This window comes from Gymnoscopelus braueri (assembly GCF_963280865.1).
Source record: "Gymnoscopelus braueri genome assembly, chromosome: 13".
In the NCBI taxonomy this organism is placed as follows: domain Eukaryota; kingdom Metazoa; phylum Chordata; class Actinopteri; order Myctophiformes; family Myctophidae; genus Gymnoscopelus; species Gymnoscopelus braueri.
In genome coordinates this window covers 12,591,725-12,616,278 of record NC_137615.1, presented here as the reverse complement: position 1 = coordinate 12,616,278, position 24,554 = coordinate 12,591,725, and the positions used below count along the sequence as shown (strand labels likewise).

Here is a 24,554-nt window from a genome sequence, read left to right as displayed (position 1 = left end):
CCGGGACCCTTAAGTCAATGTGCACGTTCGTCGTGCACGCGCGCAGCCATTCATTCACGTTCATGCACGAGCACATGTATACACACCACACAGTAGGTGTTGCATACAGGCAACGTCAGCCTTAGCGTTGAATTCAGACGCCCAATGCATTTGTTTTTTTAAAGATTTTTTTTTGGGGGGGTGGCTTTTAACTTTTATGCCTTTATGGATAGGACAGTAGGCTGACAGGAAATGGAGAGAGAGATGGGGGAGTGACATGCAGCAAAGGCCGTTGGGATCGGGACTCGAACCCGCGATGCGCTGTCAGGCTACATTGAGCCAAGGTGCCTGGACCGCTGCGCCAGCGACCATCAAACCATGCCATTCACATTGGAAAAGCATTGGCAGATTCCGCCCCATAGTTAGAACAAAAGTGCGGTGTGGCCGTGCACTTAGAGTAATTCCGGCGAAAACCGGGACAAGTTCGCAGTGAATGTTGAAAACCGGGACATGTTAGTGTTTTAGAGATGTTTGTCGGGACTCGGGACACGCAGCTTGAAAGCGGGACAATCCCGAGCCAAACGGGGACCTCTGGTCAGTCACCCTAGGCAAAAGTAGAGTAGTAGTGTAGTGTTTAGATGTAGTGAGCAATGGTAGTGAGTCATTTTAAAATTGCGATTAGCTACAACAGCAAACAAAGTTAATAACTCAAATAATGTTCAAGCACGTGCAACCAAAAGCCCACGTCCTTCTCTGTCAATTATAGTGTACTACAGCATGAGACAATGGGGCTTGAGGTGCACTTGTGTATAATTTAATAGTAGTTCAAACAATTCAGTGAAATCTTTCTGAAATGCTAGGAGACATAGAACTTTTTTTGGTGACTCATTTTGTTTGTTGTGTAGCCTAACTGAGGTGTTGTTGTTGAGGGCATGAATTGCCCACTTGCCCACCCCAGTCATCTTTTGTTAAGCAATGAGCGATTAATCACAGCGGCTCTAAACACAAATTTGCATGAGCGTCCCGAGTATAGACCTCTAGACCTACTGCACATATAAACAGAGCTCCCTTGAAACACATTTTAAATCAAAGGCTTTGTTTTGTATATTATTTAAATAGTTTTGAGGAAAAAATTTGTCCCAAAGTGACTGCAAAAGATTGCTGCTATTTGTCTCAAAAATCTTTATACCTGGTACATATAACATGTATATGACGACGCAATGTGACATAGCTCTGTTTAACACAACGCTGTACCCCCTCCAACTGTACATTTTCAACAGTTTTTATTATATTTTGACACTTGCTTTGGCAATGTATGTTTTCTCATGCCAATAAAGCTCCTTTGAATGAGCTTGTAGATCTGCAAAATAATCTGTGCAAATCTTTGAATATATATACTGTATATTTTAAAGCAAAACAATTGAACTCCGATCTGTGCTTCTGTGGGGGGTCCCTGGAACAACATATTTTGAGATGGGGGTCCGTGGCCAAATACATATAATTTTGGGTGGACCTTGACATGAAAAAAGTTTGAGAACCGCTGATATTATAGCAACATACGTTTTTTTTTTAAACTGTTAGGATTTAGAAGACATTTGTAGAACCCCCAGAAGCAAAGATTTGAGATAAAAATGTGAATCCACAGATTCTTTCCCGTTCTAAATAGGTTAAGCGGAGAAATCGGATTATTATAATTTTTAGGTCCGTCTTTCAGCAGCGGGGCAAGGGCTCAATTGGGTGGGCACACACACACACACACACACACACACACACACACACACATGGTAGCGCGGCCATAACGGCCAAAAATGTGACGCAATACTGAACTTTCATACAAATTGCACAACGTGTAAGTACATTGAAGGTGTTGAAAGCATACTTAGTGTCCTAGCCAGAGTACTGAGCAATATTTGTACCAAGTGTGTGGACCCGGTTGGATTAGTGGTGTTGCTGTGAGACCCGGCACTCCATGGCCCTGGCCCTGGGCTCTAATACTAGGATTATTAATAATCTAAATCTGTAGATCTGTAGAGTCATTTGTAACTAAAGTTCTCAAGTAATTGTAAGTGGAGTAAAAAGTAGGACATTTGCCTCTGAGTTGTAGTGAGGTAGAAAGATAAAGTATGACGACTATGACATGCTCAAGACATGTGAAGTACCTTGAAATTGTACTTAAGTGCAGTACTTGAGTAAATGTACTTACAGTAGTTACTTTCCACCACTTTTACGGCTGTATTTGTTTATGCTTTTATGTAGTGTGTGTGTGTGTGTGTGTGTGTGTGTGTGTGTGTGTGTGTGTGTGTGTGTGTGTGTGTGTGACTGTGTGTGTGTCTCGTGTCAGGCAGCATTAGAAAGCTGAGGGAATTCTTATCAGCAGTGGCTGGGATCCAGCGGTTTTGTTGCAGCCGGAAATAGCCGATCTACAAGCTCACAACGCGTCACAGTGCGACGTGGTGCATGCTCGTAGATAGAATATTTTTGGCTTACGGGTTAAGGTTAAAAATGGAAACAACAAACGACAACAAACCTAAAAAGAAAATCATTCATAAAATCCTCACAAGTACAGTAATAAACAGCTCTCAAAGTCACTCTTTTAGCATGTAAACAAACACAAACAAAGTTGATTCAGACAATATAGAACCTCACCAAACCCAGTACTGTTTGTTTTTTTAATAAAAATGTTAACTTCCTGTTGATTTTGCTATTTTTATTAAGAAGAAAACCCGGACTGGATTCGCGGATCCGGATCTTCAAATAGTAAAATCAGCCGGAAGTTAACATTTTTATTAAAAAAACAAACAGTACTGGGTTTGGTGATGTGCTATACTGTCTGAATCAGCTTTGTTCGTGTTCGTTTAAGTGCTTAAAGAGTGACTTTGAGAGCTGTTTTACGGTACAATGTAAGTCAATGAGGAGCAAATTTAGAATTATCAATTTCTAATCAATGGAGCAATTATTTTTGATTTCTTGTCCACCTTTGGAGTTACATCATGGCAAGGTAACTACACAACCCAAACCTCTACCAAAGTGGTCTTGCCCTTTAAGTACAGTACTTGAGTACATGTACTTAGTTACTCCACACCACTGGTAATACTAAACGTGTGTGTGTGGTGCGCGGTGCGCGTCTTGTCTGTCAGACAGCATTAGAAAGCTGAGGGAACTCTATCAGTAGTGGACGGAGGGTCCAGGGTGTGTGTGTTGTCGCTCTGTCCAGGTTATTTACGACTGGAAAGAGACTCTCTGAGGGAGGGCCGTCACGCTGTGTTAAAATAGTCCCAGGGTGTGACATAAGTGAGTGTATGTGACGTCACGCACGGTCACGCTGTGTGTGTGTGTGTGTGTGTGTGTGTGTGTGTGTGTGTACGTCTTTGTGTGTGTTTGCGACTGTGCGTCAGTGGTGGAAAAAGTACTCAAATTTTTTACGTAAGTAAAAAGTATCAATACTGCAATCAATGTAGAAACACTCTGTTACAAGTAAAGGTCCGGTATTCAAAATGTACTTGAAGTAAAAGTACAAAAGTATTCGCATTAAAATATGTCTGAAAATATACTGAAAGTAAAAGTGCTCATTTTGCAGAATGTCCCATTTCACAAGATTCCAAATGTATGAAAATGCGTTGAAAATTGTCGATCTACAAGCTCACAACGCTAACGTTGTGAGCTTGTAGATCGGCTATAGCCTAAGTATGCATAGGGGCTGAAGTGGTTAATGTATGTTTGGTAATGATAAGCGAAATCTACAAAGTAACTAGTAACTAAAGTTTTCAAATAATTGTAGTGGAGTAAAAGTACAATATTTGCCTCTGAGATGTAGTGGAGTGGAAGTAAAAGTTTTGAAAATTAGAAGTTCTCCAGTAAAGAGAAAATACCTCAAAATTACAGTACTTGAGTAAATGTACTTAGTTACTTTACACCACTGGTGTGTGTGTGTGTGTGTGTGTGGGGGGGGTGTTCAGGCAGCTCAGGGTGCGTTGTATGTATGTATGTATGTATGTATGTACCACCCGGGGGGGGATTTTTGTAATCTCACTCGTGACCTGTGTCAAGTATCAGCTCATTTTACGACATCCTGTCTCTCTGCTTCTCTCTGCTGTACTTTCCAATAAAGCAGAAATGACTCCCAACGCCTCCGTTTCCGTTTAACCTACTCCCTCTAGTGTTCATTGCGAGGAAATGCGCACCTTTTTAACGGATGAATCGAAACGATCGTTTTTATTTAATTGATAAAAAGTCCATGCAGGCACACGAGGTTAAAAGAGAGAACAGCCTTTATTCAATACAACGCCAACATGTTTCCACCTGAAGCGGTCTATATCAGGGCACATTTCTTTTAGTTCTGATGAAGACCGCTTCAGGTCGAAACTTATTATGTATTTTCTTTTATTATAATTTTTCCCCAAAAAATTTGAATAGCAACAATAGCCAATCTTCAAGCTCACAACACGTTTTGATGCAACGTGTTGTTGTGAGCTTGTAGATCATCTATTTTAGCTTTTTTTTTTGTATGACACCATGAAGAATAAAATGGCGTTAATAAGTCCTTTATCAGACAAATACATTTAGCCGATTATATATATAAAGAAATAATAAAAGTAACACCACTGAGTGTGTCAACTCTGAGCCTGCTCTGTGTCTGCATAACTGTGTGTGTGTGTGTGTGTGTGTGTGTGTGTGTGTGTGTACTAGGGGTGGGACGATATATCGATATCGCGATATATCGTGATACTTTCTCCCGCGATAAATAATCGATATACTGCCGGAAAAAAACTTTTTTTAAAAAAAAAAAAATTTGATACGTTGTTTTTCCACTTCTGTATTTGTGTAATGATGATTTTGAACTGTTTGGTGCTATTTTATGTGTTTATAAATTGAATACAAGGACTATCGTGATATATCGTTGGTGAAATTTCATGCAATATATCGTGATATCGCAATATATCGAATATCGTGATATTATTGTTATCGAGGGCCTAATATCGCCACAGATATCGTATCGTGAGATACCCATATCGTCCCACCCCTAGTGTTTACCTGTATTACTACACTTGTGAGGGCCAAATGTCTCCACCAGTGCACTAGAATTTGACAAACAGACATTATGAGGACAATTTTCCTGGTCCTCTCCAGATAAATGGTTGTTTTATGGTTCCATTGTTTTTCAGGGTTCGGCTTACAATCAGGACAAAGGTTCAGATTAAATTATAGCCGATTCATACTGGGTATACATTCACTGGGAAATGGCAGATCTACAAGCTCACAGCTTTTAGATCAATCTTCTGCCATTTTCTACTATTTTTTACTTCTTCCGATGCGTCCTAAAATGTTGGATGTCCTCACAAGTCTACTAATACAAAACGTGTGTGTGTGTGTGTGTGTGTGTGTGTGTGTGTGTGTGTGTGTGTGTGTGTGTGTGTGTGTGTGTGTGTGTGTGTGTGTGTGTGTGTGTGTGTGTGTGTGTGTGTGTGTGTGTGTGTGTGTGTGTGTCTTAGGGGACTAAGGATACAGCGTACATAAGGCGAGCAGATGGATAGGATTTTGGGGGTCTTAGTTGAAATCGGCGGATAGTTTTCTCTACTTTCACAGACAGATGGAGCTCACTACACACACACACACACACACACACACACACACACACACACGCACACACAGATAACTTACAGTGTCGCTAATGAGAACTTTTCCATTATTGTACAGTCATTTCCTGTCCTCTTTACCCTGCACTTATTTTTATTTATTAGTAATAACCCTAACCTTAATAATCCAACCCCACACTGCCTCCAACAAAAACACTGCAGCAGCAGGGAAAACCAGCCAAATGTCCTCATTTGTCAGGGTTATACCGAGGATGATGTTCAGTTTCGAGAGAGAGAGAGAGAGAGAGAGAGAGAGAGAATACTTTTGAGGGCCAAATTCCCCTACAAGTATAGTAGACACGGCACCGAGTGCCATAGATCTTAGAGAGAGCTTGTAGATCTGCTATTTTCTTTTTGCAAATCTTTAGTTTGAATGTATATATATTTTTTTAAAGCCAACATTTGTAACTCAAATCTTGGCTTCTGGGGATTCTTTGAAAAAAACGTATCAGTGGTTCTCAAACTTTTTTCATGTCAAGGACCTCCAAAAATGTATTTGGTTGCCCGCAGACAACCCCATCTGAAAATATGTTGTTCCAGGGACCCCCCCATTAGCAAAGATTTGAGTTACAAATGTTCGCTTAAAAATGTATATATTCAAAGATTTGCACACATTTTCAAGAAAGAAAAAAATAAGCAGATCTACAAGCTCATAGCGCGCCACTCGGTGCCGCGCTATGAGCTTGTAGATCTGCTATTTCTGAATAGCCAAAGAAATCTGAAATGACACGGATGCGTTGCCGGATTGAACGGGTTAATGATTATTTTTCGCTTTGCCTTTGCCATTATTTACATCGTATCTGCATCTTCCAACCTGTAGAATAGTGACACGCCCACTTTGGTTCCCAGTTCAGGGCAAGGAAAAAACAAGCGGGTGTTTAATGGTTAAAAAAAGGCTTGGCTGGTAAAAGATTCAGGCTCGGTTCAGGATTATACATTTAAAGGTTAGGTTGTGGTGTTAGGATTAGAGTGCTGGTCAGTGTTGATTTTGACAGCACGTTTTGATTTAGTTTTAGTCATAGCCTTTTGAACACAATTTAGTTTTAGTCATCTGAAATGTTTTAGTTTTAGTCTAGCTTTAGTCGATTAAATATAAGATTTTAGTCGACTAAATCTACAGTTGATTTAGTCGACTAAAATGTGTTTTGGCTTGATGGCGTCGTAATGCCCCTGATTTGACACTTGGTTGCATGCTGAAAATAGCCGATCTACAAGCCCACGACGCGTCGCGCGCGGGCCCACGACGCGACGCTCTGCGACGCGTTGTGGGCTTGTAGATCGGCTATTTTTAGAGCGCAACACCCGAGCGCAAACAAGCATAAAATGACTTATTTTTTAGTTCCGTTGACGAAATTGTCGATATATTTAGTCTTAGCTTTAGTCATCATAGCTTAGTTTTTAATTGGTTTTCGTCAGTGAAGAAAGGGAGTCGGCAAACATTTTTCGTCATAGTTTTAGTCGACGAAATCAACACTGGTGCCGGTGTTGTGTGCCAAAAATAGGAACTAATTTCGGCTTTAGTGTCTTGGTTTAAAAAATTGCAAACAATTGTAAAATTGACATTCATAAAATAGCTGTCCTAAAACTCTGATGTCCTCACAAGTATATTAACATAAAGGCGTGTGTGTGTGTGTGTGTGTGTGTGCAGACATGAGCCTGGAGGACGTGAGGTGTTATGAGGACCAGATGCATTTAGCCACCAACCAGAAGCTCCTGTCCCAGGACAGCGTGTCACCTCACACAGCAGGTACTGTAGGACCTCGTCTCACTGCACACACACACACACACACACACACACACACACACACACACACACACACGGTTCCAGACCGGCAGCTGTGTGTGTGTGTGTTTCATCTGATTTTCAGTATAATAATCACCAAGTAAATAATCCATGGTTTCCGGGCTTTATTTTTTATTTTATTTTCATTCTGTCTTTCTTTTCTATCTCTTGCTTCCTCAGGTGCAACCACGTTGTGATCTGCCCTGACTGAGAACACACACACACACACACACACACACACACACACACACACACACACACACACTCTGTGCCGACATTCATCAACATTCCTGTTATGATCCATAGTGTAGCTAGAGAGCTGTTGTTGCTGATCGCTCATTCTCTCCTCGACCACTGAATGTTCTGATTGAGTGAATCCACACTGTCTGTCTGCTGTATAAAGTTATTCTGAATCAATAAATACTGTGATCACTTCATTCTCTCTGCTCCTCCTCCTCCTCACTGTGTATCACTTAATGTCTGCTTTCACAGGACCATATTAAAGGTAGGGTAAGTGATTTGCTTTGGTTAAAATAAGTGTTAAATAGCTCTATTCTTCTGATAGAACTCATTGCTATAGAAACAGGAGTCTCTCCATGTCTCTCCAGCTCTTTATTAAAAAAGAACATTCATTTTCAGGTCGGGATACCAATTTTATCCAATCAGGTTAGAGAACTCGGTCAAGATACAGATTAACTCATTCAGTGCCACTGGCCAAAATTCATTGTAAAAAAAAAACATTCAGTGCCACAGCAAAATTCATTGTAAAAAAAAAGTGCTTAGGAGCCGAGATACAGCCTTTTTCAGTAAGAAGTTAAACAAGAAGTGAATGGAGCAGAACATTTTCAAATCATCATATCTTGGGTTCTGAAAAAAAAATTCCCCCACATTTTTTACGTTTTAGACGTCCTGTGGCACAGGGCTTATTACAACGGACGTTTTAGACGTCCAGTGGCACTGAATGAGTTAAACAAGTGACATTGGAAGTGATGACACAAAGAAATTACCAACACAATTGGATCTGGAACACAAAAAAATGAAGCAATGATTACTATCAGAATATAGTGCTTCAACCTTTTAACAAAAAAAAAGTTTTGTTTTAACCAAAGAATAGCACTTACACTTAAGTGGGTGTAACTGATATTATTCCCGCCGTGTTTCGAGCTTGCAGATCTGCTACTTTTGATACTTTTGTTTGAAGCTTTAGTATGATCACGTATAGGGCATTAATTTACGAAAAAAAACTCAAAAAGTTAGAATATGGAGATAAGAGGAATGAAATGTGACATGTCAATATAGTTTTGAGGACTTAACGTCCCCCCCCCCCCATTTTTGGACCCAATTTGTAAAATAAAAAACTGTTCTAATAGGTCGGACATGTGCGTCATCATCCTAGCCCTCTGAGATCACGGCCATGCAGGGTAATAATAATGGAAAGAACGTCGAAAAATGTCCTGGAGCGAGAGACGTGGAGCCCTTTAACCCATAAAGACCGGGAACGCATCTGTGTCATTTTTTGATTTCTGTGGCTATTAAGAAATAGCAGATCTACAAGCTCATAGCGCGGCACCGATTGCCGTGCTATGAGCTTTTAGATCTGCTAGTTTTTTTTTTAATCCTGAAAATGTGTGCAAATATTTGAATATATGTATGTTTTAAAGAGAAACATTTTAATTCAAATCTTTGCTTCTGGGGGATTTAAAAAACAAAACTTAAGTTGCTATAATCAGTGGTTCTCACACTTTTTTCATGTCAAGGACCCCCAAAATTATATGTATTTGGCCGCGGACACCATCTCAAATTATTTTGTTTGAGTTCAAAATGTTCACCTTAAAAAATATATATGATTTTTCACGATTTTTCAAAAATTGCAGATCTACAATATATCTGTATATCTGCTATTTTTGAATAGCCACAGAAATCTGAAAATGACAGATTTCTTAACACATTGGGTGCCAGAGGTTTATTAAAATATTATACGTTGAGTGCCTGCATTTCTTCCATCCACTTGCGTTATACGTTTTGTGCTGTAGCAGCCCCGACGCGGAAGTGCATGTAAACAAAGCGTGCGTGCGAGACGGCGGAGGGTCCCGACTAACGCCTGGAACAATAATATTTCTAACGCGATCCTCCATTGCAGCGTGATCGCCGATCGAAAACGGCTCGTTTCCACCACGTTAAAAAGAAATGGAGATATTAAGCTTTTAGTCAAGGAGATAACATTGAAAACGCCGACCGGAAGGATTTTTGACATGGAGCCAGATCCAGCCTCTTCTTCTCAGAAACTCCTTGGGTGATGTCAAAGTTTCGTTTTAGCGCCCCACGTGGCCCACATGTATAAAAATAGAATTGGGTCAAAAACGGTCCGGACCGTTTTCGGCACTTCTCGTTTGGATCCTCAAAAACGGTCCGGACCGTTTTTGGCATTCAATGTGTTAATGGGTTAAGTCTGCAGGTACTCTGGAGGACAGGCAGCGTCAGCTGAATAACTGAGACGTGTCACATGGTCTGTGAGGGGGACCGTGATGTCAACCGCCCTCTGGCAACTACATTAACACTAAAGTAGAACAGCCAGATCACACCCGGTGATTCTGCACTATTTCCTCGCCTGTGTCTCCAGTTTGACATTCTGCTCAGGTATGCCGGCTTAAACAGAACGACTTAAACAGATGTCTTTACTTAAAGAGACGCCTGTTACTGAACAAACACCCTCCAGCAGTGATTCCTATCAGAACATAGAGCTGTTATTTCACACCTATTTGTAGATAAGATGTACGAGCTCGCAGCGTGACACAAAGTGACGCACTGTGAGCTTGTAGAGCTGCTATTTTTTTAATGGCCACCGACATATAAATGGATAAAGTGGCTAAATGATTGTGATGCCGTATTAACGCATTTTGCTGGGGACCACCTGGAACCCCCTCAAGGACCCCCGGGGGTCCCTGGACCGCACTTTGAGAACCATTGACTTAAAGGGTAAGACCACTTTGGTCTTGGAGGTTTGGGTTGTGTAGTTACCTTGCCATGATGTAACTCCAAAGGTGGGCAAGAAATCAAAAATAATTGCTCCATTGATTAGAAATTGATCATTCAAAATATGCTCCTCATTGACTTACATTGTACGGTAAAAGTACTGTTTTTTTTTTTTTATAAAAATTTCAACTTCCTGTTGATTTTACTATTTGAAGATCTGGATCGGGATCCGCGGATCCAGTCCAGGTTTTCTGCTTATTAAAAATGGCAAAATAAACAGGAAGTTGACATTTTTATAAAAAAAAAAACAGTACTGGGTTTGGTGATGCTCTATATTGTCTGAATCAACTTGGTTTGCGTTCGTTTATGTGCTAAAAGAGTGACTTTGAGAGCTGTTTTACCGTACAATGTAAGTCAATGAGGAGCATATTTTGAATGATCAATTTCTAATCAATGGAGCAATTATTTTTTATTTCTTGCCCACCTTTGGAGTTACATCATGGCAAGGTACCTACACAACCCAAACCTCTACCAAAGTGGTCTTGCCCTTTAAGAGACCCCTGATACTGAACAAACCCCTGATAGCAATCAATCTAGCAATGATTGCTATCGAAATATAGAGCTATTTCACACTTATTTTAACCAAAAATATCACTTCCCACAGCCCCTTTAAGCCATAATACTTTGTTGTAGCCACACTATATATCGTTGCTGTCCGGCAGAAACCAGCTAACTCCATTTTTCCGCCTTTGCAATTCCATAAATCAGTGCTATTGAACACCCTTTACATCTGTCAGTGTGTTGATTAAAAAAGATTGAACCAATGAAGAGTATTAAAAAGCGCTTCTGACAAAACCAGCTGACTCCTTTGGATCCTCCAACTTTCTGCTAAACCAGCTAACTCCAGCAAAGGGGGGTGGAGTTAGCTGCTGACTCCAGGCTCCACCCCCTTTTGACCTCCAACCTCATTGTGAGCTTGGAGGTCCATTTAGCTGTCAATGATGAACAAAACCTCCTAACTCCACTTTGTGTTTTGTTTTTGTCATTTCCTGAAAAATGAACATTTTGGAGTTAGCTGGTTTCTGCCGGACAGCAGAGATATGCAGACTGTCCACTGAAGTCTGTCTGCAGGATGAGCATGTGACCTCGTCCGTGGGCGACCTCGTCTGCTGGAACACGGCTGCAGCAAATGGCTGATAGAAAATACCTGATCTACTCTACAAGCTCACAACGCGCCGCGATGTGACAGGCTGTGAGCTTGTAGATCTGCTATTTTCAAAAGATTGTTATACATTTTATACATTTGAAAACTTGTGAAATGAGACATTCTGCATAATGAGTACTTTTACTTACTAAGTATATGTTGATACTCTTGCCAGTACTTTTACTCAGGTAAATATTTAATACCGGACTTTTTTTTTTACCTGAGTATTTCTACATGGTGGTATTGATACTTTTACTTAAGTATTTGTGAGTATTTCTTTGAGTATTTTATGTGAGTATTTCTACCACCACTGGTCTTACTCTAAATCTGCAAAGTAAAATTGTAACTAAATTTAGCTGTCAAATAACTGTAATAGAGTAAACTTCTGAGATATAGTGGAGTAGAAGTATGAAATAGCATGACATGGAAATAACTATAAGCAATGGCTCAGGAGGTAGAGCTGCTGCTTGCGATCCGTAAGGTTCCCAGTTCGATCCCTCAGAGTCGGTGTCGAAGTGTCCTTGAGCAAGACACCGAACCCCTAATTGCTCCCGATGAGCAGGTTGGTGCCTTGCATGGTTTCCTCCGCCATCGGTGTGTGAATGTGTGCGTGTGAACGGGTGAATGTAATGCACAATCATTGTAAAGCGCCTTGGATAAAGGCGCTATATAAATGCACCATTTAAAGTACCTCAAAATCGTACTTAATTGCAGCACTTGAATGCAGGTACTTAGCTACTCTCCACCACTGAAGCGATACTGACAATACAAGGATATCGCAGCAGATAGGCACACGGTGCTAATTATGTATTGAAGTAATCACAAAAACGAAATTCAATTATGGGCAATACAATAGCGGTATAAAATGCCCGGTGCGTTATAATTAAAGCCTTTTCTGTCTCAAAAACCTGAAACCCCAGCATTAACGGGTTATAGCGATCCAGCTTTATTTTTTTTCCCATTCCTGGGAGGAATATGAGAATGAAAGCACACACGCACACGCACACACACACACACACACACACACACACACACACACACACACACACACACACACACACACACACACACCCACCGCCGGCGACAGGAGCCCAAAGTGAAAAATGGAATGCCATCTTGCGCGCCGCTGTAAGAACTGATCGAGTATTGTACCCCCCCCGCCACCCCCTCCGTTTTAAAGGATTACTTGAAGAGAATGTTCTGCTTTATAACAATACAGTGGACAGGGGGAGAAAATAAGGCTGGGGTGAGAGATTAGATTGGGGTATTGTGGAGTTCAGTTCTGCTCGGGTCTTTATTAGATTCTAGGGGGGAGAAAATGACTTGCCTCCAGTCTAGGGACATCGTCACACACCTGATCCACACCGTGCTGTGCTGGGCTGTGCTGGGCTGCCTGGCTGCTGCTGACACAGTAGAGAATCCTCTAGTGGTCATTTTAACCTCCCATGGGAAGTGTTACAAATGTAACCAAATGGACCCTTGACGGGTCCATTTTGGTGACATTTGTAACACTTCCCAGAGTTGCGAATGGATAAATGAAACACTTGAGGAGTTTAGTGTATACATACACAAGCAGTGGTGGAAAAAAGTACTCAAGTAAAAGTACTTAAGTAAAAGTATCGATACTGAAAAAAGTAAAAGTCCGGAATTCAAAATGTACTCGAGTAAAAGTACAAAAGTATTGGCATAAAAATGGACTTAAAGTACCACAAGTAAAAGTACTCATTATGCAGATTAGAATGTCCCATTTCACAAGTTTTCGGAAAAAAAACTTTTGAAAATAGCCGTTCTACAAGCTCACAGTGCGTCGCATCGCAACGCATTGTGAGATTGTAGATCGGCTATTTTCAAATGGCCAAAATGTATATAGGGCTGAAGTGGGTAATGTATGTTTTGTAATAATAATCAAAATCTACAAAGTAACTAGTATCTAAAGTTTTCCAATAATTGTAGTGGAGTAAAAGTACAATATTTTCCTCTGAGATGTAGTGGAGTAAAAGTAAAAGTACTGAACATTTGAAATACTCCAGTAAAGTAAAAATACCTCAAGAGTAAATGTACTTAGTTACTTTACACCACAGTACACAAGTTACACAGGTACGGATCACCGATCGTGACTAAGCTGTTTTTCAAATTCATATCACGTAAACAAAACTTTTAGTCATTCCCCTCAGTCGCTTTCACAGTTCGTGCAATTTTGCAGTGTAGCGTTAGTGTCAGCACTGTGAGCTGAATTATGCATCACATCTCCCCAAAATTATCAGACTCAAGATTCTTAACCACTTGAACCCCATCACCCCTATTCTGGAACATTTGACAAAAATAGCCGATCTACAAGCTCCCCATGTGCGTCGCAACGCGCTTTGGTGTAGATCTCAAAAGAGAGTAGCCTACAGTGCAACAAAAATAAAGTGGTTTGACAAAGAGGGTCTTAGTGGTTAAGCTTATCCTAAAGGTTTTCCAGTGTCAACTCTGAGTGTGTAACCCATAAGGACCGTGCGGGAGGCTAGCCTGTCTATAAAAGTGTCGGTCTGTGTGTGTGTGTGTGTGTGTGTGTGTGTGTGTGTGTCTGTCCGTAGATAATCTAGCTAACGGCTGGACCGATCAGCACCGGATTTCCTGTGCACACTGCCAGTAGGCCACAGAAGTACCTCCACTACATTTCTTTTCACACATGTTTCGAAATATCGTCTTTATAATGTCGGCTTTAACCAAGCCATCCAGGCTCCTGGTTGTCTTGAAAACCTCAAAGTTGTAATGTTGCCCTTTTTTGAGGTTTTGCACAGAATCAAATGTTTTATGGTCATGATTCACTGCAGGAGCCTGGATGGCTCGGCTCCAGGCTTAAAATAATGAATATAAATATTTTCGGAAATCTCTACGGGCTCAGTGAATCGGCTTTCTATCTGTGGAACCAGAGCCGGTAAACAAAATGGCGGCCACTGCTATGCTCTAATTATAGAGTTAAAAATAATAGAGAGGGTACCGAAAATCCCTGCCCATTCACATGTATTCACCCGGCGCATACTCCCTTTTCACGCCGCCTTCTGGGTTGGGAAATATAACGGGTGGAGCCTATTTGGGGCCTATGTGAAGTGTTTTGCGTCACCTGTGCAGTAGTGTCACCTCCGTGCGCAACCCCATGCGCAAGCTTGTGAGCAGTGGTGAAAAAAGTACTCAACTTCTTTACTTAAGTAAAAGTACCAATACTGCAATATAAAAATACTCTGTTACAAGTAAAAGTCCAGAATTCAAAATGTACTTGAGTAAAAGTACAAAAGTATTGGCATCAAAATTTACTTAAAGTATCAAAAGTAAAAGTACTAAATATTTGAAAATAGCAGATCTACAAGCTCACAACGCGTCGCGATGCGACGCGCTGTGAGCTTGTAGATCGGCTATTTTCAAATAGCCTAGGTATAAAATAGGGCTAAAGTGGTTAATGTGCGTTTCATTATATCATAATTTATATCTGAAAAGTAACTAGTAACTAAAGTTTTCAAATAATTGTAGTGGAGTAAAAGTACAATATTTGCCTCTGAGATGTAGTGGAGAAGAAGTAAAAGTATTGGAAATTGGAAATACTCAAGTAAAGTACAAATACCTCAAAATTGTACTTAAGTACAGTACTTGAGTAAATGTACTTAGTTACTTTACACCACTGCTTGTGAGTCGAGCTCATTGGTCGAAACCGCTTTCGCTCGTTCATGTGTCTGGCCCTATAGCCGTAATAAGCTGCAGTACCTATGAACGACCTGGCTGGGGGGGGAGTTCCCTCTCGTTCCCTCTCGTTCCAACATCTCCATCAGGTGTTTTTTTTTCCTTTGCCGCGGTGGCAGCAGGAAGTCAACGGGTGTGTCACCCAACAACCCCTGCCTCTTGGGACCTCATCAGTGTGGCCAGCGTCACCCTTTGCTGCTTTGAGCCCGGGTCATCTCTGTACTTGGGAGCTAAGAGGGGAACGCTGTGTGAGCGCCCCATGAGGGAGGCGAGTGCACACACACACACAGCCTATCTGCTGTGTGCATACAAATCTCCAGTGGTTTTTCCTCCACGTCTGATGTTGTCCAGATGGCTGCTGGCCGGCTCTCCCCCCCTGTATGACCGCAGCCTGGTCAAAGGGGGGGGGGGGGGGGGCGGTCCCCTGACTGAGGAGCAGCTGGGGGCTTTGTACCTCCTGCAGACGTCTCTGCACGGGGAGATCCTCAGTGTTGATTAATACCTAGAACGCATCTGTGTCACTTTAGATTTCTTTGGCTATTCAAAAATAGCAGATATACAAGCTCATAGCGCGGCACCGAGTGCCGCGCTATGAGCTTGTAGATCTGCTATTTTTGAAAAATCGTGAAAAAATATTTTTCTGATTTTTTTTTCAAAAATCTGTTAGGATTTAGAAAACATTTTTAAGAATCGCCTCAGGTCTTAAAGGGTTAACTCATTATAAGACCGGAGGCCGGTTCTATAAAAATGCCTTCTAAATCAGTAGTTCTCAAATGTATTCGGGGCAAGGGACCCCCAAAATGATGTAGTCTATTTGGCCGCGGACCCCCATCCCCCATATCTGAAAAATGTTTTGTGCCAGGGACCCCCCAGAAGAGAAAAACACTTTTCATAAAAATGTTCCAAAAATAGCTCACAGCGCAGCACGAAGTGACACGCTGTGAGCTTGTATATCTGCTATTTTTTGTGAACCATCGTTCTAAACCACTGTTCTAAATCCCAAATGTTTTCTGAAAAACCTATCCCACTGAGCATTTTTCGGGCTATTAGACGTCTAAAATACGTCTAAGGGCTAGGCTAAAACGGGGTTATAATTGGTCTAACAGTGAAAGTTTTTTAGCGGTCTAGGCTTAGCCTAGACGTTGATTAGCTGTTTTTTAAGCGTCTATTTATAGACCGTCTATATTATAGATGTTGAAATGACGTCTATAATATAGACGTCTATATATAGACGCTTAAAAAACAGCTAATCAACGTCTAGGCTAAGCCTAGACCGCTAAAAAACTTTCACTGTTAGACCAATTATAACCCAGTTTTAGACGGAGGTCTAATAGACGACTATGGCTCAGTGGGATGTTGCTATATAAATGTAGCTCAAATCTAAAATGACAGAATGCTTTCCCAGTTTAAGGGTTAACCCAGAGAGTGTACACAATAGAACCATAATGGACCCTAAAGGGTCTGTAACTCTGAGAGCATGTAACCAATAAATGTAACCAAATGAACCCATAACGGATCCATTTGGTTCCATTTTTTATACTCTGAATTAAATGATCTCCGTCATTTTTTGCTGTGTGTGGATGTTGCACAGAGAACGAGGGGATTGAGGGCAAAGAGCTCTGCTCCATGGAGAATCTTTGGGAGGTTCATGTTGTCCCTCTCGGCCTCCCACAGCCAACCTCACTCTGGCCATCATGGGACAGGTATTTAGGTCCTGTAGGACTAAGGCTAATAAATACTTTGAAACTTTTTTACTGCACGACACCGTTATTAACAGTTATTGCACGACAAAAAAAAGGAAGACGTATTTCCCTCATCGACACTTATTTCAGTGCCAAGTATGTTGCAGGACACGATCACTTGATTAAATATTAAAGGACGCCTTCAACCCATTTGCAACCTTATCTTCATATACTGTAATTGGTTTCGATTGATTGATTGAATACTTTATTAGTCACAAATGTAAAGGGCACGTGGTACATACAGTACAGTCAGACATTAAGGCTAACAGGATAACACAAAAAAAGGCTGTCTCTAATGCTCATTATAAGATGGCACCATTTACGTCTAATAGGCTCTGTGTCTCAGTGGAGGGCTGTGGACAGTTCAGAAAGCTGCCAATGATATCATCGATGGAGATTCCAAGCAAACTACACAGCCTTTCTCCTCCTGGAAAGTTGGCATGCTGAAATAGAAGCCACAATAAAAAGAACGTAAAAAAAGACCAAACCTGCCTGAGGATGTCACTGGTAGGCGGGTTACTGCAATGTCCACAGGCCTCCTCTGAGACACAGACAGAGCGAGGACAGAAACGGTGCCATCTCACAATGAGCATTATTAGTGAGGACCCAATTATAATGAAGATAGGATGGAAATGGGTGAAGTGCTCCTTTAACCCAGTAAGACCTGAGGCCGTCTCTACAAATGCCTTCTAAATCCTTACAGTTCTCTGAAGAAAAAAAAGTTGCTCAGTGGCTCTCAAAACTTTTTCATGTCAAGGACCCCCAACATGATATGCATTTGGCCCAGGCTCTGCTCCAGGAGGAAATGACTGAGGGGGCAGATGGAAAATGGCATTTTTAATATAGTAAAACAATATGTACATACAACTTAAACTGAGGGGGCAGAATTTGCAACTGAGGGTGCCAGGCACCCCCGTGGCGCCGGGTGTGATTTGGCCGCCGACCCCCACCTCAAAATATTTAGTTCCAGGGACCCCCAGAAGCAAAGATTTGGGTTAAACATTTTAGATTTTAAAATATATGTATATTCAAATATTAGCAAAAATATTCGCGATTTTTCACACAAAAAAAATGCAGATCTACAAGTTCGTAGCGCGGCACGAAGTGACGCGCTATGAGCTTCTAGATCTGCTATTTTTGAATAGCCAACGTATAAAATAATGGTTAAAATCTAAAATGACACAGGTGCGTTCCGGGTTTTAACGGGTTAATTGGGCATAGTCAAAGTAGCCAGAGACAACTGCTGGAAGCACTGATTAAACAACTGTGGGTTCTATGGAACGTCTGTGGTTTTCTTCTTATAGAGGAAGCTAGAGGTCTTTCTTTGTCAGCCCGCAGAGAAGGAAATAATTGGTAAAGAAATAAGGAATGAGACCAGACACGGGGTCACGAGGCAGATTCACACCCATCGTGTGACAATTAGAACTGTGCCTGCAGTGCGTTGCTGCATTTTAGATGAAACTCAACCAAAACAACAACAAAAAACGCACTTTTCAATTTTAGCAACAAGAGGAGCGCAGGTTGATTGAGTGTAGCCTACAGCCAATTGTCATTTCCTCATCGTGTGTGTGTGTGTGTGTGTGTGTGTGTGTGTGTGTGTGTGTGTGTGTGTGTGTGTGTGTGTGTGTGTGTGTGTGTGTGTGTGTGTGTGTGTGTGTGTGTGTGTGTGTGTGTGTGTGTGTGTGTGTGTGTGTGTGTGTGTGTGTGTGTGTGTGTGTGTGTGTGTGTGTGTGTGTACACGCATAGCGTAGTGTACGTACGTGCGTTATAAAATAATGAAGGCAAAATGAGTTGTGTTTTTTCTCACATCACGATCAGATCTGTCGGCAGCATCGTGTTGAAAATGCATTGTATACATTGTCACATCACAGGTTTTATTTTTATTACGTTTTTTTATTATTTATTTGCACATTTAAAAACAACAAATGTGTAACAACAGCATTCTATTGGGTTGGGGTGTGCAGGTGAGATTTAGAAAACCCTGTGGGGTTTATAAAGTTAATCTCACCTCCACTTAACAACAAAAAATACAAAGTAATAAAAAACAAACATAAATTATTTGGCAAAAAATGTGCAGGTGTAAAAAAAAAAGTGGGTGAAATTCTTTGTCTTAACAACATTCACAGTTTCAAGAAAGGGTTAAAGAATAGAGAAAGGAGGAAAGTGATTCAGATATTGGCAAACATTCTCAATATAATGTGAGAAATGTCAATATAGACATAAGGTGCATCGTGGTTAAAAACGGCAATGAAATGAGCTGGTTAAAATAGCCTAGTCTCTTGTGCGTTGTTAGAATAGCAATAAAAAAAAGGGGCATACATGTTTCTAGTGAGAGTGGAGAAAACCAGTGGTGTAAAGTAACTAAGTACATGTACTCAAGTACTGTACAATTATGAGGTATCTTTTTTACTTTCTTCAGTATTTACCATTTTCAATACTTCTATATATACTTCTACCCCACTACATCTTAAAATATTACTTTTACTCCACTACAATTATATGAAAATTTTGATTATTAGTACAAAACACAAACCACTTCAGCCCTATATTTAGTTCGGGCCATTTAAAAATAGCAGATCTACAAGCTGAAGATTTCTTATACATTTTGATCTTGTTAAATGGGACAAATTCTGCACAATCTCTACAATTTACTTCTGGTACTTTTAAGTATATTTCGATGCTGATACTTTTGTACTTTTACTCAAGTGCATTTTTAACACGGGACTTCTACTTGCAACGGAGTATATCTACATTGCAGTATTGATACTTTTACTTACTTACACTAAGTAAAACATGTGAGTACTTCTTCTATCACTGGCAGAAACATTGCAGCAGGTATAATAGCAGCAGAATAGAGTCCTATATAGTCTCTTGTGCAGGTGAGACGACACTTAATTAATTCTGTAGCAGCGGATACATCAAACACTCGGACTTCACGTGGGACTTTAACCCATTAAGACCTGGAACTGTGTCATTTTTAGATTTGAGCTAATAAGCATTATTTTACACTTTGGGCTATTCAAAAATAGCAGATCTACAAGCTCATAGCGCGGCACCGAGTGCCACGCTACGAGCTTGTAGATCTGCTATTTTTGAAAAATCGTGAAAATGTGTGCAAATCTTTGAATATATATATTTTTTAAGCGAACCGTTTTTAACTCAAATCTTTGCTTCTGGGGGGTCCCTGGAACAACATATTTTGATGGGGGTCCGCGGCCAAATACATATCATTTTGGGGGTCCTTGACATGAAAAAGTTTGAGCACCACTGATATAGAAACATACGTTTTTCAGAAAACTGTTGAGATTTAGGAGACATGTAGAATCGGCTTCAGGTCTCAATGGGTTAACCCATTAACACATTGAATGCCAAAAACGGTCCGGACCGTTTTTGAGGGTCCAAACGAGAAGTGCCGAAAACGGTCCGGACCGTTTTTGACCCAATTCTATTTTTATACATGTGGGCCACGTGGGGCGCTAAAACGAAACTTTGACATCACCCAAGGAGTTTCTGAGAAGAAGAGGCTGGATCTGGCTCCATGTCAAAAATCCTTCCGGTCGGCGTTTTCAATGTTATCTCCTTGACTAAAAGCTTAATATCTCCATTTCTTTTTAATGTGGTGGAAACGAGCCGTTTTCGATCGGCGATCACGCTGCAATGGAGGGTCGCGTTGGAAATATTATTGTTCCAGGCGTTAGTCGGGACCCTCCGCCGTCTCGCACGCACGCTTTGTTTACATGCACTTCCGCGTCTGGGCTTCTCACAGCACGAAACGTATAACGCAAGTGGATGGAAGAAATGCAGGCACTCAACGTATAATATTTTAATAAACCTCTGGCACCCAATGTGTTAAGACCGGAGGCCGATTCTACCAATGCCTTCCAAATCAGTAGTTCTCAAAACGTTTTTTTGTGCCAAGAAACCCCAAAATGACATGGATCCCCATCTGAAAATGTTTTGTGCCAGGTACCCTAGAAAAAGGATTTGTGTTAAAGAATTCAAGTATTCAACCTTTTTCAAACACTTTCAAGTAGGGGTGTGCCGATATATCGTCCCGCGATAGGTTTTCGTGACGATATGTATCGTTTTGAAAAAAATATATATATATATTTTTTTACAATAATAATAATCAGGCATGCAAACAGCCCCGAGGTGAAAAGGGTGACAACATGTTGTTTTTTTGGGTCAGGTGTCACACTATTGCCCTATTTGGATTCAAAACGGCTATTTTAGCTGAAAGCTACAAGTTTGCATGTCTGAATAATGCAAAAACAGAATTATTTGTTTGCATTTGATTTTTTTCTCCCCCCTATATATTTTCATAATAAAAAAAGTGCGTATCGTATCGAAATCGTATCGAAGTTGTGAGCCCAATATCGTATCGTATCGTTTCGTGAAATTAGTGTATCAGCACACCCCTACTTTTCAAGATATATTTTTAAAATGTTCAAAAATAGCAGATTTACAAGCTTGCTTGAGCCTGTATAGCTGCTATTTTGGAGAACCACTGTTCTAAATCCTAAGAGTTTTCTGAAAAACTTATGTTGCTATATATATGTAGTTAAAATCTAAAATGACACGGTTTTAATGGGTTAACCCATGCATGCATCAAAGGAGACTCTCCCCATAAATACAATGAGATTCGCCCAGAAATAAATATGTTCTCAGTGAAATGGAATTGATGTTGGCTCAATTCACTGAAATGACAGCCACTTCACTACTTGAATTTTATCGCGTTCTGGTATGGCCCTGATAACAGTACCTTTTCAACTTTTGTCATGTAGTGCCGTTTAGCCAAAACCTTTCACATTGAGACGGGTTGAGGACAAAGTGATTCATTTTGTGTGTGAATAAAACGGTACATAGGAACTTTGAGTGTGCTGCAACTCTCTTAGGCTAGACTAGACCACAACAGTGGGGCCAGCCCTATACAGTGGTGGTTTCTCAAAGTGGGGTCTGGGGACCCCCACGGGTCCTTGAGGCGGTCCCAGGGGGCCCCCAGCAAAATGAGTGATAGTTAGGAACCAAATGGACCCTTATGTGGCTGTAACTCTGAGAGTGTACAAATGGGTCCATTTGGTTCCATTTGTACACACTCAGAGTTAAATTAACATTGATTTTACATTATAAATTGGGGTCCCAGAGATAGAAATGCCATTAAATGGTTGTCCGTAGCCAAATGCATGTCAAACTGGGGGTCCTTGAAATTTAAATTGGTTGAAAATCACTGCTAGAGCTGTAAAAATCTTCTCTTATGGGGGTCCGCGGGCCAATAAGTGTCAATTTGGGAGTCCTTGACATGCAAAAGTTTGAGAACCACTCTGCTATGCAGTATGTCTCGGGGTCACTCAATGATTGTGACACTATAACTGATGAAGTGATGAAGTGACACCTCTTGCACCTCAAGTGACCTTTTGCACCTTAATCCCATGTATAACGCACTGACTTTTTTTGTCTTTTTTATTGTGCTCTTTTTTCTCTAAGCACCTTAACGTCCATATGTATATCATGCACAGTATAAGTATAACATGCACAGTATACATACATTGCTGCTATGCTCAGGCACCTTAGGTTTTTATTATCTCAGGTACTTTGTAAATATGTAGATAACTTGTCTGGCCTTCTGTTGCTCTCTTGTTTTGATCTCCTTCCCACTTGCCCCCCACCCTCTTCTTCTCCCCCCCCCCCCCTCTTCTTTCTATGGAAATTAACGTTGCGATGGGAACGATGTACAAAAACGAATTTCACCCACTTTTTTACCTTGTAAACCTGTGATGTGACAATAAAACTGATTCTGATTCTGATTCTGACCTCTGGTTGGCCGTCCACGTGTTGTTTCCCAATTGGCTGTTGCTCTTTTAACCCATTAAAACCGGGAAAGCATCTGTGTCATTTTAGATTTGAGCTAAAGAAAAGCATTATTTTATACTTTGGCTATTAAAAAATAGCAGATATACAAGCCCATAGCATAGCGCGTCACTTCGTGCTGCGCTAAAAGGCAAATAATGGACGACATATCGGTCTGCCCTTAGTCATGAATGGCTGACTTTGGAGATAAAGTGTACCTAATATCTCAAATATGTGACAATGTCAAGAATGTTATCCGTTTTTTGGGAGTGTTGGTGGGTGTGTAAAATATCCCTTTAACCCATTAAGACCCGGAACGCATCTTTGTCACTTTTTCATTTGAGCTAAGAAGCATTATTTTACACTTTGGCTATTCAAAAATAGCATATATTATACAAGCTCGTAGCGAGGCACTGCTATTTTTGAACAATTATGAAAATGTGTGCACAGCTTTGAATATATATTGTTTTAAAGCGAACATTTGTAACTCAAATCTTTGCTTCTGGGACCCCCTGGAACTAAATATTTTGAGATGTGGGTCTGCGGCCAAATACATATAATGTTGGGGGTCCTTGACATGAAAAGGTTTGAGCACCACTGATATAGAAACATACGTTTTATTTTTTTCAGAATACTTTTGGGATTTAGAAGACATTCGTAGAATCGGCCTCAGGTCTTAATGGGTTAACTCATTGGCTTCTTCTCTCTCTCTTTGGCTTTGTCCTCCCCATAAAATTGTCAAACTATACAGCAAATGGTGGAGCAGCAGACGGGCTCATGTGTCAACCAGTCTCTGAGCAGAGATACCGGCGGGCGGGCACAATCCTGTCCTTCCCAGGAAATGACCATCTAGAAAGAGAGAACGAACGCCTTGGGTAGATGACCAACAAAAAGTGACCCCATTACTAGCAGAGGGAGAGGGGGAGGGGTGGGGGGAGTTGTGATGGAGTGAGAGAGAGATAGAGAAGGAAAGAGAGGAAGAGAAAGAGAGAGAAACAGACAGACAGACAGACAGACAGACAGAGAGGACTTTGCTAGTGTCTGCCGCGGGCTGATAAGGACTTTGACACCGGAGCGTGGCGGAGAGCGAGTGGAATTCATCTCTTTCCAGGGTGGTGGTGGTGATGGTGTTATCGCTTTCCTATCGGCTGCTTTTGGCCAACTTGGTTTCTTCTCCATCTTCCTCCTTATTTCTTTACTTCAACCCCCCCCCAACCCCTCCCCTCAATCTCTTTGGTCCAGTTATTGCAGTTTGGGGGGAGAGAACAAGAGCGAGAAGAAAAGAAAAGGGGGAAAAAAATAAAGATCAAACGATTAGTGTCAAAGAAAGTGGGATGGAGGAGAGGTTGGTGGAAATGAGTTGAGGGCCGGGAACATTAGGAGATGTGAGACCAAGTACCGGTACTGTATTTTAGGTACAATTTTGAGGTACTTTTACTTTACATTGTAAAGTACAGTAAGATTAAAAAACACCTAGTAACTACTAACTTATAGGCTACTTTAGTTACTAGTTACTTTGTATATATCGTTGCTGTCGGGCAGAAATATCTTTCGTAAATTAACGCCCTACTTGAACACACTACACACAAAAGCATCAAAAGTAGCAGATCTACAAGCTCGAAACGCGACGCTTCGCGCAGCGTTTTGAGCTTGTAGATCTGCTACTTTCGCTG

At 41.0% G+C, this 24,554-nt stretch overlaps 1 protein-coding gene across 2 annotated transcripts in view; it reads left to right on the top strand.

The window, feature by feature from the left end:
- Positions 1 to 24,554, top strand: part of LOC308099114 (cytoplasmic phosphatidylinositol transfer protein 1-like) — a 52,407-nt gene that overhangs the window by 25,775 nt on the left and 2,078 nt on the right. Inside the window, exons 8-9 of one of the 2 annotated variants that reach the window (XM_080447717.1) lie at positions 7,261 to 7,359; positions 7,576 to 7,767. In XM_080447717.1, the coding sequence (XP_080303843.1) occupies positions 7,261 to 7,359; positions 7,576 to 7,592 (116 nt within the window). In that variant the 3' untranslated portion in view covers positions 7,593 to 7,767. Of the gene's footprint in view, positions 1 to 7,260; positions 7,360 to 7,575; positions 7,768 to 24,554 lie in introns of those variants that run through there. The other variant, XM_080447716.1, reaches the window with a different exon arrangement.